Source organism: Colletotrichum phormii (genome assembly GCF_030913505.1).
Source record: "Colletotrichum phormii strain CBS 102054 chromosome Unknown BDP81scaffold_10, whole genome shotgun sequence".
NCBI classification, from domain to species: Eukaryota; Fungi; Ascomycota; class Sordariomycetes; order Glomerellales; family Glomerellaceae; genus Colletotrichum; species Colletotrichum phormii.
In genome coordinates, this window is record NW_026851452.1 from 55,299 (window position 1) to 77,912 (window position 22,614).

Consider the following 22,614-nt stretch of genomic DNA (forward strand, 5'->3'; position numbering starts at 1 on the left):
AAAGCTCAACAAGGAAGACCCCATGGTCCTTAAGCCAACTCTTCCTCCCCCTGCCTCCTTTACGGGCCAGCTGCTCCTCAACCACATATCTCTTGTTCTGCCATATGATCTGTAGGCAGTACACACTGCTCATCTGGACCAACGAGGCAAGCAATGAGGCAATACGACTGGTATTGACGGTTGGTTGGTGATGTTGTGGTGAAGGTGGCTGCGGTGGGCTGGATCAACCAGGAGGTGGATCAGGCAGCTGGTGCCTGGGGCACCAGCCACTGCCTCAGGTATCCACAGTCCCACATGATCGTAGGGAGGTCGAAGATGGATGGATTCGAGGGAAGAACGACAGAGACACTGTTGGCCACTTGAGTTGCAATTCTGGAGGGGGATCGAAGCAGTTGAAGTACGTTGGTAGGTAAAGGAGTGGGGGACAACATCTGTGAATAGCATCGTTAGTTGTGAAACCAAGACATCATCATGCCTGGGGAAGAAGAGCTTCCTGGATGGATGGGGAAGCCCTTATATAGGGCCAGGGAGAGAGGAGGGGGGGAGTGGCTGACGTACGGTTGAAGTCATCATGGCAAAGGTAGGCAAGCCCAGGATGTTGGCGATGTTGCTGATGTTGGCTGCTTGTGAGGCATGAGGAAGAAGAAGAGACGTAGTAAGAGAGCGGTTCCAGTGCTTTTATACCCATATCCAACGTCGCTGGGAATCATAGATCACTCAGGAGTATTGTCTGAAGAGAAAATACAGCCAGGAGGGCAGAAAAGAATGTCGCAAAGCTGTCAGGATTAATGGTGCTGCATACAGAAAAAGAAAGCTGACCGCGTTAGGGCGTGAATATTCGCGATAATGGCATCCCATTGGCTATATAAAGGCTTATGTAATATGCCAAGCCAAATCAACCCAATATATCAAATCCCGGTGGTCAGAAGTTGTTTGATTGATAGTTGGGAATAGCCTCAGTTGTTTGGTTTGTTTGGAAGTTTGTGTTGGTATTCCTTTCACAGGGAATTTGGTTCGAACCGTCGGGTCCTGGGGGTGACGAAGTATCAATATCTCTGTATTGATTGATTCTGCGTAAGGAGTAGAAGGGAGATTCCAACCGGAGGTTGGGTGGGTAGTCGAGGTCTAATTGTACCCCCTCGAGGTGGCCCATGCTCTGCCCCTACTCGCGGCCGAATTGGACTTCCAATCCGACAGTTTGATTGATAGATTGGCTTTAGCGGCAGCGCTGCGTACGGTTGCCCTGCTGACGTGTATACCAACACCTAGAGATGCTCGATCGCATCCACAGCCAGTTCCAGTCCCTACCGCAGTTGGACTTAGAATTGGATCAAAACTACTCCCAATCCGTGGTTCCTCAGCTGGGTGATGAGGCTGAAGCGAGACCGACGGCATCCCACTTCGTCGCGCCGACGCAAAACTTTGCTGATCTGCCGAGTGAAAATGACTTTGCCTTCTACGGCGAAGTCAACCGGCTTTCGACGACGATGCTGCGGACCCAAGTCTGCGAATGTTGCTCAACAAGTCTTCCCTAGACTTCATGGAAAACATGCCCCTAGACCTGCTACTTTGGGATTGAACATCTTGATGTCGTACTTGACCTTGAGTAATTCAGCGTCAATGATAAAGTCATCACACAAGCGGTGTTACATTAAGGGGAAAGTAAAGTGTCTCGCATTCCTTGTCATGAACAACTAAAGTGTAGTAGAAAAAGCTCTTCAAAATGGCGCAGCATTCACATGGATGCGACGCTGATCTACGTGCTCAAACGTTCTCAAAAGACCTCCCATTCCTCTATAACTAGGCGACGATACTCTAATCGCTCAAGCCATAACAAAGTCTACACAACTCTCGTATGTCTGCTTCGCTGCGGTACCAACCCAGAACCACTGAACGACACACTGGCCAGCCTGAGCGCATGTGCCCGCGGGCAAGTTAGAGGGCATGGTGATGTCGAAGTTGGTGTTGTTCTTGGGCAGTGCCGCGAGCTTCTCGTCGGCGTAGCTGTCGAAGGCGATGAGAGGCTGTCCGATGACCTTGTTGGTTGCGGTATCGACGATGGAGACGTTCATGGGGCCCTCATGGGGAATCGGGATCTCGGCCTTCATGTTGACGACCTGTCCAGCCTTGAAGGTCTGGACGTTGGCCTTGTTGTCCTCGAACTTGGCTCCTCTGCAAAGGTCAAGTTGGCCTTGATATGGTGTCAGTAACTTGTCTCACTTATTCATGCTCTAGAGGCTTGCTTACATGTTGCAGGAGGGCTGGTGAAGTCTTCCAGAGGAATGGTGGGATCGGCTGTCACAGCCTTAACGTTCGCTTGTCCGCATGCTGCAGCCATTGCGGCGCCGACACCACGGGCAGGAGGCGAGACAATGTTGCCATGAGCAGAGACCAACGCGGCGAGCAGCGCCGTGGCGGCAGTGATTGAAGCGCGCATCTTGGAGTGATTACTTGGGATGTTTGTTTATCGGCCTGTGAAAGCGAAAGAGTAGGTAGTCCGGCGGTTTATGAAGAAAGGACAGTGTTTGGATTAGACAAGATTGAAAGAAACGAGTGACCAGCACAATGATTTGAATGATGAGACAGGGCGAACAGAAACCGGATGAAGCAGCGTCAGGGCCAGATGTGCGGCCTTGCGACTACAAATACCACAACTCGGCCCTAGCCCGACGACGACGTGATCCTTGTCGCTGACAGAGAGATGTCAATGATCCGACGCTGATGGCCCGGCGATCATAGCTTCAAAGCCAGCCTCCCACAATCCTTGTGCTGATGGATATCAACCGTTGGCCGGAACCACGGGAGCTACCGTGGTACCCCGTTCCTCTCTCTCTGCCCAACACCAACTGTAAGTGGTCTTCGTGAAAAAACAACCCGAGAGTGATCCCTGGAGCGAAACATGCATTCTTGAGGCTCTTCAGGCACGAAAGCAAGACAAGCTTGGTGGGATCCACGCGCGTGAAACGTCGCAAGTTATTGAGCCGCTCTGCTTCCGGTGCGGACGGTTGTGGACGTGGTCACAACTCGCGAAACCTGCGACAAACCCTGTCTGGGGGTTCGGGCGTTCGTGCAGCAAGAAAGCGAGAAGCTCAAAGGGAACAAGACTTTAATTCCTAGAGAGACGCGAGAACCGGCACTTTGTGCAGAGTTCAAGCAAAGAACGATATGGGATTTTGGGTTATTCTCGAGTCATCGAGCCATCACAATCAGGGCGTCACCAAGCGCGCCGGTTGTGATGCCAAGCCGTCAGTTTGGATGTTGGAACCGCGAAGATCGGGATGGTGTGTGTGAGTGAACCGGTGCTCCGGAACGCCACGGCGCGCCACGGCGGCGCCCCCAGAGTCTTTAGTGATCCGGCCATTAGTTGAGGGTGAAATCTCCGGCTCGGTGGCCGGGGTCTTTTGTTCTGGGTGCGCTACGGAGTAGAACCCCTTGCCCACCGGCCCTGGATCTCAAGCAATGCCAAGTCGTCTACAACTTCCTACGTGAGAGATCTGCGAGTCATAAGGCTATCTTAAGCAGATTACCAGCCAGGAATGTTACACTGTGAGGAGGCGATCACTCACCTACCAACCTGCGACTGCCGGACTGCACCAAGTTACCAACTCCTGAGCGTCAGAGTTGACAGTCGAGAAATTCTAACGCGAGGGGAGGAGAAAGTGCTTCCAGGCCCCCGCTGACAAGACCAGCCTCCCTTGAGCGTCAGCAAAAGCCAAAGAGAAACACGACTCCCCAGGGGACTAGAAAGCCCCCCTTTCTCGGCATTGACAGCAGACTTTCCCCCTCGCAACCCGGTTAGGCTCGCAAGAAACCGAGTTAAAAGCCTAATTAGTGGACATTGCCCGCAATCATCGCCCACTTCAAGGCACGGCGCTGCTATTGCGGACTTTTTGAGGGGAGTGCGGAGAAGTGGTGCCCTTCGGCGGAATTTGGAGGACAACAATGATTATTGATAAGCATTGTGACAAGACAGCCCTGACTCTCTTCGCAACCTCCATCCGATGAAGAAGAGAGTTCCTTCCCGCCCGCAACTGTCCGAGCTGTCTTTCAGGAACACGGCACTTGGCATCCTGAAAAGACGGTAACGAGGCGATCCGGCGAGGCTTGCTGACCCTGAATAATGACAGCATTGTTTTCTCGGAAAGACGGCAAGTAGATAATCTGCGCGGATTTGTTTCCAGGCCTCCTCAATGCGGGTTGAAAATTTTCGCGCGCGGCATTTCTAGTATGCCTATAGAGGTTGTGATATCACGGACATCGGATGATGTCGAGTCAAGGAAGACGGAAAGTTATCTCGACCGTGTTAGGGCGTTCCTGTTGATGGCGCTCAGCGGAGTGCCAGTGCGTCTGAGCCAGTCGTATTTCAATTTCAGGTAAAAGGTCCTCTGAGGCATCTGAGAGACCAGGAGACAGAGAATATAATTGTTTACATGTTAATCCCATAGTTTCAATAATCAATGATAAAACCATTGGTGATGCGTGATGTGGGCAAAGGTTCGCTGCCTGCGAAGACCTAGGGAAAGCGTAGTTTAGACTCTCAACTTACGCCAATGAACGATTCAGGGTATCACAGCTCACGGTTTGATGATCTTAAAAAGAGAAGCTCAAGCCATGGCAGTTGTTTCCGCAGGGTGTCAAGGTTGTCTTCGCGATATAGTCATCAGGTCGGTTCTTCGTTACAATTTCCAACTTCTAGACCCTTGCGCATGAGGTAAGATTGACTCCAACTTGCCAGCCTCACCGTTTGCCTTCACGATTCCGTTATGAAAATGAAAAGGTCCAGATTTTATCTAACAAATGATACTTCCGGTTGCTGACACTATTACGGTATGTTTTGTTGCTCCGAGTTGCAAGGATCGTCACCAGAACTATTGTCTCCCATATGGCCACTGCTTGAAGCTACTTGTCAGAACCGCTAGCTAGAGTTTATGCCCTCGAACGTTATCACTCATGTTTCAGGAGTAACTTAGATATGGAAGTTTCTACCTACTTTGAGAGTCGCTAGGCATTGCTCACTAATCAACCACTTCCTCAAAGGCCCATCCGTTAGCCAACTGGGCCGGATAGTGGGAAACCATCTACCTGCGCCTTCGAACTTCCTAGGACCTTGGAATTTCTAATATCATATCAAATATCACCTGTGAAGAAGAATTAAACAACCCATTTTTTTCCCGCGTAAGTTTGTTACATTAATCCGGAGGCCGAAGGTAAGTTCAATTTCCGGTTCAAACACGCAATGAGACACGTCTTTCAAGAAGCTGGTCCAAATACAAAAATCTTATTCAACCAAATGTGACAGTTCGGCATGACCATATCACCTTTCCAGTTACGATTGGTCATTTATTCAATTTAATACCTTCTACTAAGCTCCTATCTCACGAGAAGCTCCCAGATCAGACACGGAGCGTATTACCCAGAACAAAGTCTTCTCTTTCTCTTCGGACAGACTTCCGTTAACTTTCTGGTCCTATTTGCGCCTCGGCTACTAGACCTGGTCTTGCGCGTCGTCGAAGTATGACTGCTTCAAGATATCACTTCATGATCCAGGGTTATAGAAAAAGAAGCTTTCGAGTCTTCATCTGCAGTGAGCCTTTTCCCATATTTCCTAACATTGCTACCCTTCGCGAGGAACCTTGTCCTCAGATGATAAGAAAAGCATTTATTTACAGACCTGTTCGAAAGGCCCACAACTGGTTACCTTCTCATAGTTGTTATTCCCTATCGAAGGTTGAGGACTTGCCTGAACAGGAGCAGCCACACGCAGCGGATTTTCGATTCGATACTAGCGAGCGATACGGCGACCCTATTCTCTTGTGGATGTTGCCGCATTACTGAAGAATGATTCACCGAAATGTACCTGTAGCAGATAACTTTCGAGGCCGCGGCTGCGTACATCAGACTAAGTTATAAGTTACTCGCAGCGGTATCACGGAGTCCAGCATTGCCTCCGCCTCAATCGAAGGTGTACATCTGCATCAATGTCGTTCAATCAACATGAGAAATAAACCACCACCAGCCGAGCGTAGCTTGTTAACTTCCAAAGCTAAGCAATGGTTGATGGTTATTCTCTTTCAGACCAGCCTTTAGCAATGTCTCATTCGACTCAAGCTCTCATCTGGGACAGATCAAGAGACTATGACACACCAATGAAAATGTCTCAAGGAACATCAAGTATTGTGACTGACTAACCGAGTGGCATGAGATGGCATCAAGTCACGTTCTAGATGGTAGAAGGATATAACTGCCTTGGCTCAGGCTGGGGTCAAGTCTGTCAAAGCCTAGATTGACACGAATGCGGTCCTACATATGTGACCTAAATTTTCTGAACTAGCTTCATTCACTAAGTATATATGTACTGAAAATCCTCCATTTACAACGCTATTCATCACTTCAGGTCAACCTCAGTCTACTTCGTGACGTGCTGTCCCCTTATCCCAAGCCCTGTTCGGCCACGAGAGATGCTTAGCAGCCCTTAACGGCATCTTTCTTGTTCTGTTGGTTCTGGTCGATACCTCCGGCAAACTCCTTCTCCATCTGGGCGATAGTGTCCAGGTCGGCATTGTTGCCCGCGAGACCCTGAGCCTGCTTCAGCTCAGTAGCCTGCGCATTTTGGACCTATGATGATTTGTTAGACTCATGTCTTTCACTTCTGTTCTCCGAAGAGTGGGTTGAGTGCAACATACCTTCTTCAGACCCGGAATCGCAGCGTTACCCTTGGGAGCAATCTTCTGGTTCTCAGCGCGGACATCCGCTCCTGACTTGACAGTGGCGACGAGCTTGGTCTTAGCCTGGTCGAACTGAGACTTGTTTCCAGACTGAACAGCCTGCTTCACAGCGGCAACATCCTTCTGCTCCTGCTTCTGAATGGAGATGTTCTTGTCGATGCCAGTAGCCAACTTCTTGGCAGCAGCACATTCGTCAGCGGTAGGCCTGGTGTTTCCTCCGGTGCCGTTCTTCGTAGCCTTGGTGGTCTGGCCCTTGTTGGTGTTGCCATTGTTATTTGTCTTCGTCTTGGTGCCCTTGTTCCCGTTGTCGTTCTTGTTCTTGTTGTCGGCGGCGTCTTGCGCGGCAACGGCTTCTATCGGCGCCGGCGCGGGCAGAGCAATGACGAAGGTGAAGAGGAGGAAGAGAGAGAGGAGAAGCTGAGGGTAACGCATCTTGAATATTGTTTAGTGATTCAAGTGATAGACGTAAAGTGGTGTAAAGATTGTAGAGAGCAAAGAGCCTTTAGTAGTAGAGCTTGATGAACTAGAATGAGATTGAGTTGATGATCCAAAAGGCAGAATTGAGGGCTTCTTCGATTGAATTATATAGCCCAACCTTCTGAGTGAATTCGGACACGGCCACTTACACCTACTTTCTATCGCGTCGTCATCTCAAACGATTAGGCGAACATACTTCGTCCGAGGACGCCGAAAGACCCTGTCCGCTGCACGATGGGAAGCAGCTCAGTCCCAGTCTTCGCGATGCTTTCAGGGGTTGTTTCGCTCTCGGGTGAAGCTTCAATTCACAATGTGGGTGTCCACAACGGCCACCCCGCGCGCATCGCCCGGCCGGTCTGATGTCTGAACCGAGAGAGACAAGCTTTGGGGTGGATTCGAAGGAGAAGAAGGTTTACCCGTATGTGTTTTGGGCTGATCTTTCCAGTCAGTCGCTGGTTGGGATCGCCGCACATCGCGTTTCATCCTCGCTCGCCTTGGGGCTGCTCTGTACACGAATTCTCTGCTCAATGCACCCAGACACCAACCAAAAGGGTTCCCATCGCGCGAGCTTCTTGCGTGTCTGTTGTTGGGGCTGTCCCATGGATCACAAGCACCGATAGACGGGTTGAAGATCTTCAGGTGTCGGAAGCTTCCCATCACAAGCGCCAGTCACAATTCTTGGCGAGAACGAGTGTTCGCACCAAATTCATCCAACCCACGGTTGTGTATCCTCGGTCTGGACCTAAATTTTCCCTCCTGACTTCCATCCTTTCCTTCACTTCAGTATCAGGTCTCCTTCATCTTTTGCCGGATTATAGAGGTCTTCGACCATCTGCTACAGGTCTGATCTCTTCGCACAGTGATCACTCGCCCTCTTCTTGCGTCGATGACTCGCTGGGCTGGCGCGTCGTAGTCCGACATGTCCGCCTGCCTTATGAGCAGGTTTAAATTGCTTCTATAAACAATCTGCCAATCGCTTGAGCAACCGGACCCGATTTCGAAGCAACGTGTTTGGTGGCTTGGCGAGATCAGTCAAGACGCCAAGACATGTCGGCCTCGTCATCTAGTAATTGTTTCGCGTGGACTTGCTTGACCTGAACGCAAGCGAGCAAAAACAAACAAGAAGCTTGATTCTTGAGTTAATTCATCAAATTGAAATTACTTGATAACTTCGAAAGTAAGCTGAAGATATTACGCTCCGTCCCTGTCGGCATATTAGCGGCCTCTGATTCTCAGAAAGGCAGCCGATATTTACTACATGTCCACACGTGGTGATTGCACTTTCCAGAGTCAATCCAGAGCCAGAACGTGCGTGCAGAGAGGTTGCCAAAAGACTAGAATCAAGCCAGCCTAACGAGGAAAACAAAGCTCGCCGAGTCTCAGGTTCACCGGTGGGCTGATTTCAAAACTGGGACGGACCCTGCATGCGCTGAGGAGCAAGGCAAAAGATGCTGCTTCCGTTATCCGTAAGATGGAAGCCCGAGGCCTGTAAACACGCTGCCCGCGGTCTCCTCGGCCGGCCTCCATCTTTTCTCCGCCTTGCCGTTTATCCCCCGCCGCAAGTGGAGGGAAGAGAGAGTTTAAGCTCTGTTGACATGAATCGAGAGCGGCACCACCGCAGTAGCAGGGTCTCAAAGTTGCTTGAAACCCTCGACTAGTGCGAAAGCTGCTAAGCCTCCCCTTCATTGTCGTTTTAGCCATGTTGGAGAATTAAGGCTCCGGGACGCTCATTCCACATCATATTGTAATGAAGGGGCAGCAAGGGGGAACTGTAATACCTGTCCCACAATGAGTCCCACGCGGTTCCCGAACGGGTCAAATTCGTTGGTATTCGTCCGAAGACTGTGTTCTCGGATAATTATCCACAGGATCGTCGTCATCCCAACAATTTCGCTAGGACGGGCCTCGCCAAGCAGTCGTCAATGTTGCACCCGTCCAGGTCGTTCGTCGATCAGTTTCTGGGCGGCCATCGCTATAATGACTCACATATAATAATGCGTTACTCTCGCATTACTCGATTGAACTACGTCGACGGATGTTTTGTCTTATTCAGCGTCCGTTGATACAAGTGGTCGACGTGGGTCTGTTAGTTGGAAAATCGGACTTACCGCTTGTAGATAATGTCCGTCTTGAACCGCACATTTAAGCTTGAGTGCATACCCGGCACTAGTCGATGCTTATCGTGAGACTTCCAAAGTGAAATGCATAAGCAGTCCTTGACTTTCGGAGATGGCGAACAGGCCACACGTCAACGGTCTCATGAAGGTACGATGATTGCACAGCCTGCTTTCCGCATCTGTCATTCTGCAAGGCGCTGAATGCGGTGAAGGCATCGACGCGGGGAGAATCGAGTCGAAGCTTACTCGCAGATCAAACCAAACTTTCTTATTTGTCAGGCAACCTACTGCTTCCGGCGTGACGCGTGGTCGGAAATCCGGCAAGCTGGGTGCCTCAACCCATTGAACTCGGGCTATCCCAGTTGTTGGCCATCCGCAGCAACTCACAGGCCGTGCTGCGCTCGATGAGGTTGATTTCGGAGATCTCCTTCGGTGTAAGCCTGAAGATTTTCGATGAAAAGTGGCCGGTGCCAATGTCTCGTATTCGAGACTGATCTCGTGAGCGGTGATTACTGATTACTCACATGGTCATGGAGTGTAGTGTGCTTCGCCATTGCGCCATATCAAATAGGTACAAAACGCCCTCGCTTTCGTTTCCCACACTTGCGTCTACAAGTCTTGATGCAGGTTTTCGGGAATGAGGGAATAATGCGTATGGAATCAAGACAGGTCCAATGAACTTCCGTGTTATTCACGCCTCAATTCAGACGAAGGATTCGTTGAATTCCTGTTTGCTGATATGCTACTATCTTCGCATGGTGGCGAAAGAGAAAAGGAGACTGGAAGGGCGGAAGTGTGAGCTTCCTAGGTCCCTCGATGAGTTGAGATTATGAGTCTGCGAATGTTCTGTTCAGGTAGTAATGGTGTGTGCCCCCCCAGATAAGCATGAACCTGCCCAACTCCTTTCAAATCACGAGGCAATATAGCATCAGTCTGAATATGCAAGAGTCCAACCAACTGTGCCAAGAATCTGCTGTGGTACGTTCTGGACATTTGCTTATTGTGTAACAAAGAATCAGGCTGGCCAATGACATTCATGAGGATGCTATAAGTGCAGTAACACTCAATTCATGGATGCATACCAGTGCAGGCAGACACGGGATATCTCATCGGGTGCCAATGGACAGCACTTTCGCCAAGACCACGAAGTGCCCACTTCTTGCCCATTATTACCCCGCATTTAAAGGGGTACTTGACGATACGTCACTTATCCCTATGCTCTTTTACCTATCATCACCACTATTACTTACATTCTGATTGATGCTGTGATGTCTTCTGGTGATTCTGATACCTCGATTGCTTCCAATACTTCTGTACGCAGCTGTATAGTAGTGGAGGTCCACCCAGAAGACCGTGCTGCTGCCTGTAATACAGACTGTACGCCAGAGCGCTGTGACGCGGCAACAGTCCAGCCCCGCGAACCTCCGGCTACCGAGCATGGTCATCCGGGCTCCTTCCGACCCTTTGACGTGCCGGCCCGGGCCCAGAAGGTACGGGGGCTGCCGGCCAGCCCGCTTGACCTATTCGTCCAATACGTTCCGCAGAGCCTCGTGGAGCAGTGGGCTCAGTGGACGAATGCAGCGCCGTCGTCGTCTAGGGAGGGTCCCCCAACTAGATCAGCAAGAGTGATTTCATGGCGGAATACTTCAGTAGAAGAGATCTACCTTTTCTTAGGGATCCTATTATATATTGGGATTTATAGAGAATCTAGATTATTAACCTACTGGTCAACCCAGCAGCAAACGGAGGATCCTATCCACCTATTTACGCGGTTCGTTTCTAGAAACCGATTCCAACTACTACTTAAGCGGCTGCGGATATTCAACACTACTGAGTTTCAGCCCGACCAGCCCGACCAGCCTGACCAGTCCGGACAGCCCAGCCAGGGCCGGGGCCGGGGACGGGGACGGGGACGGGGCCAGGCCCGGGATCGAATGCCCGATGTATACCAAAAGGTTAACCAGTGGTCAGCCCATATCCAAAAGACTGGGGATTCCTTTTATACAACTGGTTCAGATCTTACAGTTGACGAGGCTATGGTCCGATTTGAGGGTCGGTCTCTTGAGACAACGACGATTAAAACGAAACCCATCCCAACTGGGTATCCCATCGAGTGCTGCAAGGCGACAGTACATTGAGATGCGGGGGAGCAGCCAATCGGGCCACTTCGGGCCCCTTTTTCCAACCAACCAACGTAATTGATAATAGATACTTCCAATTACTAGAGATTCTGCGTATGAAATCGGTACCAGCAATCTTCTGAGTTACAGAGAGCTACATCGCACTCGAGGCAGCCCATCCTCGTGTACTTCCGCCGCTGCGGTTGGGTATGGATATTACCACTAATTTCGCCCAGCGCAGTCCTCGCTTTTACTTGCGATATCGTACTACAACCCACGCAAGCAGAATTGGCATTTCTGTGCCCTCGTACGTGTAATTGCCACGGTACTGCCTCGTTCCTTTTGTCTGTTGCCCTCCTTGGACGTCCCCGTCGACGACCTTCTGCCAATGGTCCAAACCTCTGAATTAGGTGGGCAGAAAGCAGTCTACGCCATTCATACTGGTTCTGAACCCGGGGCCACTCAGGATCTCCCCATTGTTGAAGACGAAAGGTATTAATAATAATGACTTCGAGGAGAAAGTTCCAGGCAATTGCCTGCCAACTGCCCCGCCTCACGGGCCGGCTGAAGTCGTAATAGGACCGCATTTGGTCCCCGGTATCTACGCCGTTCATACGGTGATTGTACTCATCGATTGCGAGTGGAATCCGGAGATCCTTCCGCACTTCGGGCCCGAAGACCTCCCGTGCTGCCCTCTTCGCAGCGGTATCTCCAGCCGGCCGTTTGCGGTTTCGTACAACGTCGGATGTCTCTCGGAAGACCGTCGTGAGGAAGAGAACGAGGGAATTATCCTTCCAAGTGAACTGGTTGACCTGGAAGTTATTCCAATGAATGGTTTGGTATGGAATAGCCACTGACAGTGATTTGGGTTAACATACTTTCCCGTCAGCCGTGGAAATCGCGTGTAGTTGACCCCATGGAAGTCCCTTGCCGTCAGTCTCTTTCTCAGCAACCAATGTCTTGTCGATTCCACTATCCTTCCGGCACGTGCCGGTGGCACCGATCCGCTGGTCACGGAGGGCCCGGAAGAGCTTTACTGAAGCAAATAGATTATCAAGAAACACGTGATAAGTGGCCAATGGAAGCAAGGAAAGCAGTGATGTGACCACCCGCTGGGTCGGCGTCAAGGCTGTTCGCCGGGCCTCCTCGTCGCCGGCTGCGGGCCGGGCTTGTGCCACGAGGCCGTAGGGCCCGTCACCGTGGACGTGCCAGAGCCAGCGGAGGGAGTACCCGGCTTGCGCCAGAACCCAGACCTTGAAGCCGGTTGGAATCGGCTTCGTCGGGATCGTCGTGGTCTCCACTGCCCGGCCCGTGAAGCGGACCATGGCCTCGTCGACGGTGAGGTCGGAGCCGGCCCGGTAGAAGCGGTCGCCGGTCTCTTGGATGTGAGCTGACCACTCGTTGACTTGCTGGTACACCTTCGGCATCTGCTTCTCCCGGGGCTGCCCGCGGCGCCGGCCTGCCGTCGACGGCACGGAAGCAGGGATCTTGGCCGGGTCGAAGATCCGGATGCGGCGGAGGAGGAGCTGGAAGCGGTCCCTCGAGATAAATCGAGTAAACAAATGGATAGGATCCTCTGTCTGTTGTGAAGTAGACCAGTATTTAGATATTTTGGTTTCAGGGTGTAAGCCCATATAAATCAAAATGCCCAAAAACAAATAGACTTCGTCTACAGTCGCTGACTTCCACTTGAGACTGCGAGAGTGTTTCTTAACCGGGCCCAGCCTCGCCGAGCGCGGCGCCGCATTCGTCCACTTAACCCACCGGCCGACGAGGCTGGCCGGCACGAACTCGAGGAGGAGGTCCAGCGGCTGCGGTGGTAGGCTCCGGACCTCCGTGGGCCGCTGCGGCACCTCGAAGGGCACGAACTGCCCAGGGATACCGGGCTCAACCTCCGGAGGCTCGCGGGGCCGAACAGTGGCATTATCACATTGCTCCGGCGTACAGTCGGCAGTGCAGGCGGCGGCGAGGTCCTCGGGCAGCAGGGCAAAGATACACGACTTCGCCGAGCCCGTGGAACGGCCAGATCCGTCAGAATCGTCAGAATCCATTAATTGAGTATTGGTAATGATGGATTTGGTAGATGTACCGGAGTGGAAATCATAGGGGCAACTCAAGCAGTGGATGTACCAGATGCGGTGCGGGGTAAAAGGGGGCCCGTTATGTGGAGCCAATGTACTGTCGCCTTGCAGCACTCGATGGGATAAGATCTGGATCCTTGCCCAGTCTGGCTACTGTATACGGTGGCTGTGGCACGTACACGGAAAGGGCCCATACGCATTGGTTCCCCAGGCACAGCCCGCCCAGCCCAGCCAGCCCGCCGGGCCAGCTGCTGGAAAGCTGGCCCAGTTGACACCAACACAGCAGGTAGTAACTACCCTTATTTCCCTACTTCCAGCTGCAACCTACCACGTCTTCTTAGACAACCTCTTCTCCTCTGTACGTCTCTTTAGTACCCTACGGAAACAACAGGTTGGTGCTTCTGGTACCTGCCGGAAGGATAGTGGGATAGATGAGATTCTAGTTGATGAGAGAGAGACTGAAGGACGGGATATGCCCTGGGGCAAAATACACTGTATCCCTACGTTAGATGGGGAGGTAAGCTACTAGCCAGCCTAGCCCAGTAATTATATCCAGCCCAGCCTAGTTGTTGGTATTCCTTTCACAGGGAATTTGGTTCGAACCGTAGGGTCCTGGGGTGACGAAGTATCAATATCTCTGTATTGATTGATTCTGCGTAAGGAGTAGAAGGGAGATTCCAACCGGAGGTTGGGTGGGTAGTCGAGGTCTAATTGTACTCCCTCGAGGTGGCCCATGCTCTGCCCTTACTCGCGGTCGAATTGGACTTCCAATCCGACACTAGTTAACTAGTGAATAGGTCAACCAGTTCACCTGGAAGGATAATGCCCTCGTACTATTCCTGTCAACTGTCTTCCAGAGCAGCCAGGAGGTTATTCGAAGCCGCCGTCGCCCAGCTGGGGATACTGCTGCTAAAAAGGCTGCCCGGCAAGTGTTTGGCCCAGACGTCCGCAAGGGCCTTCCAGTCCCTAGGGCAATCGATGAATACAACCATAAGATGAATGGGGTTGATGTGAGTGACCAGATGAGGTCATATTATCAATACGGCCACCCTATTCGCCGAGGGGGCTGGCAGTCAATTACCTGGAATTTCCTACTGGAAGTGGTAGTTGTGAATAGCTTCCTGCTACAGCTCTGGGGTAGCCCTAGGTCGCAGAAAATCAAAACCCACTACCAATGGCGGCAGCTGCTTGCAGCCCAGCTTATCCAGCAGTTTGGCCCATTAGTAGGCGGGCGGAGACTATTACGGCCTAGACGGGCTATAGACAAAAGGAATACCTCTATTCCATGGGAACAGCATCGCAAGGGATCAAGAAAGGTATCTTCACCTTGTAGCTATTGTAGTAGTAGGAAGGTTCTAAACCAGATATCTGGGAATACCCTCACTCGGCGACGACGGCAGACAACTCGAAAGGGTTGCTTAGACTGTAATGTACCATTATGTATTAGTAAAGATTGCTGGTACCTCTGGCACACCCAAAATCTATAGGAAATATAGGTACTACAACCCTACTGGTTAGTTTAATAAATTTGCAAGCCCTTATTGGCTCTACCCCGCCCTTGGCGAAAGTGCTGTCCATTGGCACCCGATGGATGGGATAGGCCCTAGCCAGGATACTGCTACGGACTGAACAAGTCAATTTCCTGTCTGGTCGGACTGAAAAGTGCGCAATTGGACGTCCACCTTGCGAGGAGATGCCCCGACTACAGCACCGACGAATCCTTTTGCCCCTGTCTGGTGATTTGACCGTATGAATAGTGAGCACCTCAGCAGGCTTGAGCCATTCGACCGGACTGTCTCAGCCCAGGGCCGTATCTGAGCCGCATCGGCCGATACAAAGTGGTGTGATAAGACTTGACCCGCATAAATACACGTTGACCTACGTGAGACTCTGAAGTTGTCGTACAAAAACGAATCCGTAATTGCCGGCCAGCAATTACGCCTTATTTACCACAGAAGTCGAATTGAAGTCGGGAGTTGGGTCGTAGATACATGTGACCTAAAAGTTGACGAGGCTAATCAAGTCAGGCTCGGTAGAAGTAGGACTGGAAGTACACGGAGTTGGCAAAACACAACATGAAAGGTTCCATAGAAGACTAATTTGTGCGCCTATATAGTTCCTTGAACCTCTCAAAGCCGTAAACAGCTGCCATGATAGTCTATCCTGTTCAGTCATCGACCTCCGAATCGTATTCAACCTCATCGTCCGTGTCCGTACTCGGCTTCTCTCCCTCACTCGATTCCGATGCACCCGCCGCGCCATCATCTTCTGCCGGAGAATCACTGTCTTCTTCATCCACAAACAAATATTCGTAGTACTTCTTCAGCTCATGGTTTGCATCGTGCATTGTATTACAACTTGGAAAGCACTTGAAACACAGGTCATAGTCGTCGCAAACGGTGCACTTGTAACGCGTTCCTACAATTCCCTATAGGCAAAAGAAAAGAAGGGATTGTCAGTTGAAAAGAGCCAGAACAAGAATTGCAACCAAGAAGTCAAATAACTTACTGCAAAGCAACTATCACAGTATGGACGACCGGAATGAGGTGGTGCCGGTGGTATATTGTGAAAAGCAAGGTTCCGGATCTCTTTGGAGTCATCTTTGCCGTCTTGCTGGCTCTCATATCCGATGGGCTGCAACAGCTTCTTGATGTCCTCCTCCAGGTTGCTGAGACACGCAAGCTTCATCGCCGACCAATCGCCATCACTTCTTTGGAGGAAGATGTCCGCGCCCAATGTATTGACTAGCTTGTCAATGATAGAGATCGGGGCGCCCTGGGAAGTTCTACAGGCCCACATGAGCGGTGTCCATCCATCACCGTCTCGAACGTTGACATTGTATCCTTTGGGAAGCTTTCTCAGTATCAACTCAAAAAGTTCCAGGTCTCTGGATCCAGCTGCCCAATTGAGAGCAGTTCGTCCAAACTTGTCCGCTGCTTGAATGTCAACATCGGCCTTGAGAAGAACTCGCACTGGCCTCGTGTTGGAATTCCAACGCCCGAGACCGATTAGGAAGTGAAGAGGACGACGGCCCAGATCGTCAGGGACGCTGATATTGGCGCCGTGGCGGACAAGATATTGAAGTATATTGTCGTACCCCTTGCGGGCAGCAGCAATGATTGCATATGCCCAATCTCCACCGGGCGCGTTGACATCGACGGCTGGACTGACGTGGCTGACGAGATAGTGGACTATCTTGGTTCGTGCGCTTCTTTCGAGAGGCGCGTACACGACGGCATGCAGCAACGATTCGCGAGCTGGGTCTCGACCAGCACTGTTCAAGTTGGCTCCGGCACCAACGAGAAGTTTAAACAGCTTAAAGGCGGTTTCATCTTCCGGGTAGTTCTGTTGACAGACTAAATGAAGCAAATTGCCAAAGCTGGAGTCCTGGACATCCGCCCGGGCTCCCTTGGAGATGAGATATGCTGCAGCGGGCATGTTGCTATTCTTCACAGCAACTCCCAGCGGCGTGAGCCCGCCTTGGTTTGGAGAGTCTACCGGAGCGCCTAGGTCGGCCAGAATCTTTAAGATCTTGACCGGGGTCGATGAAGTTAGTCCGTGGAGCGCAGTGTTCTTGTCCTCGTCCTCATGATCAACCTTGGCTCCACGATCTAGGAAATCTCGCATCATTTTCTGAGCTGCCTTAGAGTCATCAGGATTGGATGTCTGTATGATGAATCCGGCGCATTTAAGTTTGTCGTCCAGCCCAGCTCCCGCTTCAAGAAGAAGGCTCGCACCCTCATGGTTGCCGATTCAGACCGCAATCGTCAGTGCTGTCATGCCGTATTCCAAGTCCATTGGATCGTAATCAAACTTCAAGTCGAGTTTCGGGGGCGGGCGATGCTGGAGGAGGATCTTGAGAGTATCGAGAAATTTCCACCTTGCCGCCATCATCAACAGAGTCCCACAATGGGCCATCTTATTCACATCCGCTCCCTGCTTCAGAAGGAGAGGCACGAACATCGGCATGTCGTAACAAGCATGAAGGGCGGTCCAGCCGTCGCTTTTTGTCCAGTGAACGTCGGCTTTATGTTTTAGGAGCAACTCGGCTTTTTTGATGTCGGTGTTCCAATAGCTTGCGGTGAAAAGCGACGACTCGGCTCCTTCGGGGACATCGTTCACGGAAGCTCCTTTTTGTAGAAGGAACTCCATCATCTCGAGCGAACATGCCATAATAGCATACCCCAAGGGTGTCTTGCGGTTTGTGTTCTCGTCTGCGTCCAACAGGTCCACGTCGGCACCTTTGTCAATAAGGAGACCGACCAGTTTCTTATCTTCCGTTCTCAAGGCCCGAAATAAGAGCATCTCTTTGTCACTGTAGACTTGGTTGGGGTTTGCGCCTCTCTCGATGAGAAGACGGCAGGTTTCGGTGACATGAGGCCTGTCGTACAGAAGATACAAAGGGCTTCCTCGCTCGGGTTCGATACAAGCGTTTGCCCCCTTTTCAAGAAGAATTCGAACGCATTGCAGCCTGCAGTTCTCAGCGGCGTAAGACAAAGGGGCTGGTGACTCGGAAAGGCTTTCGGCAGGCTCCCTAGGGCCGGGATCTGCCCCGGCTCCGAGAAGTTGTGCGAGTGCTGCGTGCTCACCCGCATAGATGGTGGTGTTGATAGCAGACAAACCGCTTGTGTCCTTGTCGTCGGCGTTGGCTCCTGATTTGATGAGCATCTGAACGATCTCTGGATGACCAATATCCGCAGACAAGAGAAGGGGAGTTCTCCCAAAATTGTCTCGAACCTTTAGGTCAACCTCGGCATCCAACAGGAGCTTGACCACTCCTTGACGGCCCCAAACAATGGCCGTGTGAATGGCCATCTCCCCGGTGTCGTACTTTCGCTCATTTAGATTAACACCGGCTGTAGTAATGGCAGAAATTAGAGGTTTCGAGCCACACGCCGCTGCTCGAGATAGAATTTCTTTGGGCCACGAAAAGCTGTCAAGAAGACAAACGCTATCCAGTAGCCGAGTCAACGTCCCCTCATCGCCAGAGGAATTAGCCCAGGTGATTGCGTCTTGCAGACCCGGCTCTTCAACCTGAACATGTTCCAGCAACTTGCGAACCACACTTTCGTGACCGTTTCTCGAGGCTTCCGTGATGGCTAGCCAAGCGTCTCGATGAAACCAATCAAAGTTTTGGTCTTGTTCGACTTGCCGAGATACGAGGTCTTCGAGTCCTAATGCAGCCATCGATGGCAGAGAGGACACATAACCTCTATGAATGCGTGTAAAAGGGTTCGAAAGAAGATAGTGCGCCTCAGCCCATCTATTTCTCGTCTCTGTGCGATGAAAGAAGTCGAGGGCCAGCTAAATAGGCCGATGGGACACGCAAAGATGATAATGCTCCGCCCAGAACCGAACGGCATATTCCAACATGGAGTCTCGAGTTGATGCAAGAGGCTTCTTTAAAACATCTCCACCATAGTTTTCAACTGACAGCCTATCGTACAGCTGCAGCACTTCCTGGTGCATCAGGTATTTCAAGCAAGCTTCGGCCAGGATGCCATGGATCAACGCTGGCTTCTCGTCATCATCGCCGTCGGAGACGCTTGTGTCGTAAAACGAGTCGTTTGAAAACGTGAGGAAGCAATCTCTCACGACAATAATACCTCCAGACATCACAGTGATTTCCCGAAGCAGCTGCTTGTAGTCAATGTCTAGCAATGTCGTATTTGACCCTGTTGATGCAAACAGAGCATGGCCAAGTGCCTCGACGGTCAATGGCTCTAGGGCATATTTCACCCATCGATAGACCATTAGTGCCAGTACTCGCTTATCCGGAGGCAAAGCGTTGATGAACATCGACAGAATGATCCCGGGGGTGGCGGGTAGCAGGCGTTCGACAGTTGCGGCGATTTCGGCAACGGGCAGCCCTCGTCCAAAATGATGAAGCCATTCCAGAATCCTGTAGCCAAGGTAAGGCGCTGCTTGGCATTGCTCGATGGCATTCTTCAGACTTTCGGCAAGGGCACTCAACACCGGACGTTTCCTCAGCACGTGCTCTAGGTATGGCCAAAGTCCGTTAGCATCGAATACCTTCTCGTCGATGGCGTACCCGACCAGCGGGGCCGGACACTCGTCCAAAGAGATCATCTGCGTTTCGGGAATGGAATTCTTCGGGAACAGGTTCTGCTTGCTTGTGATGATGACGAGCCGATAGTTGAGATAGGTGCGGCTTTAATGTTCCAGCACTCTTGCGAGGAACCAATTCCGCTCTTCTTCCACACAGCTATGAAACAACCCAAGATGATGGCAATACTTCCCACGTCCGCGCACCGCCTCATCTCTGTGAAGAGGTTGAAGACCACCGGAAGCTACCAGTTGCGGTAATATTCTAGGCTCTCAAATAAGCGATGAGTCGCTCCCTCCTCCCCGGGCTTCGACCACAAGTGCCAGCTCAGCTTCGAGAGGAAGGTGGCAAGCATGGGCTTGATGCCATTGTATCTGCTGTCGAACTTGTCGAATTGGAAGTAAAAAGCGGCGCCTTCTTGATCATGTCTCTCGATCTGTTCTGACTCGTACCTGGTATACACATGTTGGGAAATCATTGCCATCCGTGACGCATCTTCATCGGTCCCTTGGATGCACAGGGTGTAAGGTCCGATGCTCTCATCGAACCGTTTGAACCGTTCATGGGCGAAAATCCAGTCCAGAAACGGCAGTGTCTGGGTCAGCTCGGGATCGGTGTGGAGATTGACTGGCTTCACAGGCGGTATCATGGACAGTAAGGCGAGTTGACAATTGTTGAGGTCATGATTGACCTTCACGACTAGACGGCTGTCAGTGATGCCCAAGAGTCAGTTCCGACCCAACTCACCATAGTAGCCTTCGCGAATCTTCGTGCCAAAATACGACACCCAGTCGAAATCACTGTCGGCGAGGTCTTCGCTGCCCTTGACGAGTGAGGCATGATCGATATTATCCTCACGTTGCCTATTGTATCTCTCAAACATGTCAAACAGGCAGCTTGTGTATCGGCTGAATGGCGATGCGCGTGCAAAGGCATGGTCGACCAGAGCCTTCCGAGAACCCTCTCCACTGTTGAGTGCTTCCTTTTTGTTCTTCGCCACTACAGCCGCGGAATCAGTTGTGTCGTTTTGCTCAGGCTCCGCGTCAATAATCCCCTCATTTTGCGTATTCACGCTTGAAGGTGTAGTAGGGTTTGCTTGTCGAGTATCTGCATTTCCATGGCCGTCAGCAGTTTCACAAGGAAATTCATTCTGGCCACCTTCTTCCCCCTTGTCGCCCTTCACGATGGTACCGGCATCTGCGACTTCCGAATCGTTCTTGACTAGCTCCGAAACTTCTACATTCGTCGGCTTATTCGCAGAGGGGAGAATGGAGCGGAGGTGAAAGACGTTGATGCGCAACAACCGTGAGAAGAAGTTGGCACCCAGGAACCGAATGTTGATATCGTCCACTTGACGGGCAATATTCTTGACCTTTGTTACTAGCCCGGTTCTGAGTTCCGGACCGGGCAAGCTCATCAAGTTATGGATTTCGTCTTCTAGACGATCAATGGACTCGGTCTTGTGAGGGCAGCCAAGAGATATCTGCAACGCAAACATGTTGGCGATCAAACACAGGAAGCGCTATAAATGTAATAAACAGAAGAATAACTATCTTACCATCACGGTGGAAAATTTAACAATCCGGTCCCGGGCTTCCCTTATGTATTCCCATGTTTCGACATCGTCAAAGTCTTGACGGACAATGGCTCGGCAAGCTTGGATCAGAACCTTCTGGTTGTCAGTCATGGACTCGACAGAGTGGAAATGAAATGCCAACCTGCTTGAAGATGCTGCCTCCAATGTCATGACACACCCACATAATCGGCCTGTTGATCTCTGTCTGTGGGAAAGGTAAGCCAGTGAAGGCTATATAAACGTCGTGAAGCAACACGTACTGTAGGTAGTTACTCACTTCCGGAAGGTTGCGCCTTTTCTCGGCGTACAGACGCAGCAGGTTTCGAGCTTCAACTTGAAACCCATCCGGTTGAAAAATCCGTGCGGAGTCATCAATGGCATACATGTAATCGAGCTGCCGGACGGAGAGGTCTTGGAAGAGCGAGTCCTGAAGCCATGCCTGTCCACTGCTCGACTTCCACACGGTCTTGTGATTATCGCGAAGTCCATGGATCGTGATGACACTATCATCATGTGTCGCAGCGCCACACGTGGCGCTGCCGGTTACTGCCGTACGATACCGCTTTCCACAAGCCGATTACCCGTCTTGTACGGTATATAGATAGGACCCTCATACGGGTCTTCCACTTAGAGGAATCAAGCCACTTTCTACTATACAAGTCTTCCACTTGCTACCTCGCTTTGTGATATCATGTCAGTCCCATGAGATTCTATGGAGGTATTTGACAGGGACGTACTCATAATCTGTAAAGTCAGAGAACCACCCAGGCGCGCTCAAACCAAGCTCCCTCGGTAGCTTTAGCCTCTCGGTAGCGGGTGTTGCTGGGCGCGAAGCCAGCGAGAGAAGCTCCAACGTGTCTGTATCTGACAATTCTGATGAGACGGTCGATATGGTGTCGTCTTCCCCATTCTTGGCATGCTCTACGGCGTCTTTTATCCCGTCTGCGCTGTCAAGGAGCCCCGAATCTTGGTGATTCGAGACGCCCAGAGGGTGAAGCTCAGGCTGCTGAAGCCCAGACATGCCGCTTTCGATGCTCAGAAGAGTTATACGCTCGGAGTTGAGTGCTCAACGACGCATGCGTAGATGTCGCGCGGGCGTGGTCATGAGCTCGGAAGAGCCTCGAGAGCCAGGAACAAACACAAAAGGACGTCGATAGCGGCACAGCGTGCGGCACAAATGGTACCCACCATGCAAGTCTCTGATGGGTACTTTTGGTACGCCGGAAATACTTCCTTTGGAAGTCGGGTACATCGTGAGGGATTCATCTGAGGACAATCTTTGGCGGCTAGAATACCAGTCGGTCAGGAAAATGTAAGAAACGTATGACAGATGACCAGCCAATGGCATATACACCACTGTACCTATGTCCTGGGGGGCGGAGGAGTGCGAGGGGATTTCCCTAACAGGCGTCTCACCGCATGCATATCAAATTAGTGTGCCGTCCCCAGCC

The 22,614-nt window shown here is 51.4% G+C and overlaps 3 protein-coding genes across 3 annotated transcripts; all 3 read right to left on the reverse strand.

Annotated features, from left to right (window-relative positions):
• Positions 1-1,736: 1,736 nt before the first annotated feature.
• Positions 1,737-2,520, reverse strand: BDP81DRAFT_427565 (uncharacterized protein). The gene is made up of 2 exons (XM_060590357.1): positions 2,257-2,520; positions 1,737-2,200 (listed from the first exon to the last, which is right to left on the reverse strand). The coding sequence occupies exons 1-2, from the start codon at positions 2,435-2,437 to the stop codon at positions 1,824-1,826; spliced, it is 558 nt and encodes a 185-aa protein (XP_060445027.1). The 5' UTR covers positions 2,438-2,520; the 3' UTR covers positions 1,737-1,823.
• Positions 2,521-6,462: 3,942 nt separating this feature from the next.
• Positions 6,463-7,157, reverse strand: BDP81DRAFT_449464 (uncharacterized protein; the record flags this gene model as incomplete). Its single annotated transcript, XM_060592413.1, has 2 exons — positions 6,463-6,615; positions 6,684-7,157. 2 exons carry the CDS (start codon positions 7,155-7,157, stop codon positions 6,463-6,465), a joined length of 627 nt encoding a protein of 208 aa, XP_060445028.1.
• An 8,530-nt stretch (positions 7,158-15,687) lies between these two features.
• Positions 15,688-22,184, reverse strand: BDP81DRAFT_460953 (ankyrin repeat-containing domain protein; the record flags this gene model as incomplete). The annotated part of the gene is made up of 11 exons (XM_060593707.1): positions 15,688-15,948; positions 16,029-17,186; positions 17,280-18,824; positions 18,879-19,692; positions 19,723-19,746; positions 19,836-20,286; positions 20,335-21,070; positions 21,146-21,256; positions 21,306-21,368; positions 21,441-21,666; positions 21,901-22,184. The coding sequence occupies 11 exons, from the start codon at positions 22,182-22,184 to the stop codon at positions 15,688-15,690; spliced, it is 5,673 nt and encodes a 1,890-aa protein (XP_060445029.1).
• Positions 22,185-22,614: the final 430 nt, after the last annotated feature.

Bases quoted from the DNA above. Each gene is read 5' to 3' on its own strand.
- BDP81DRAFT_427565 (XM_060590357.1), bottom strand. From the start codon at position 2,437: ATGCGCGCTTCAATCACTGCCGCCACGGCGCTGCTCGCCGCGTTGGTC. The intron at 2,201-2,256 runs CTGCAACATGTA...AGTTACTGACAC, and splicing joins GGAAGACTTCACCAGCCCTC to CATATCAAGGCCAACTTGAC.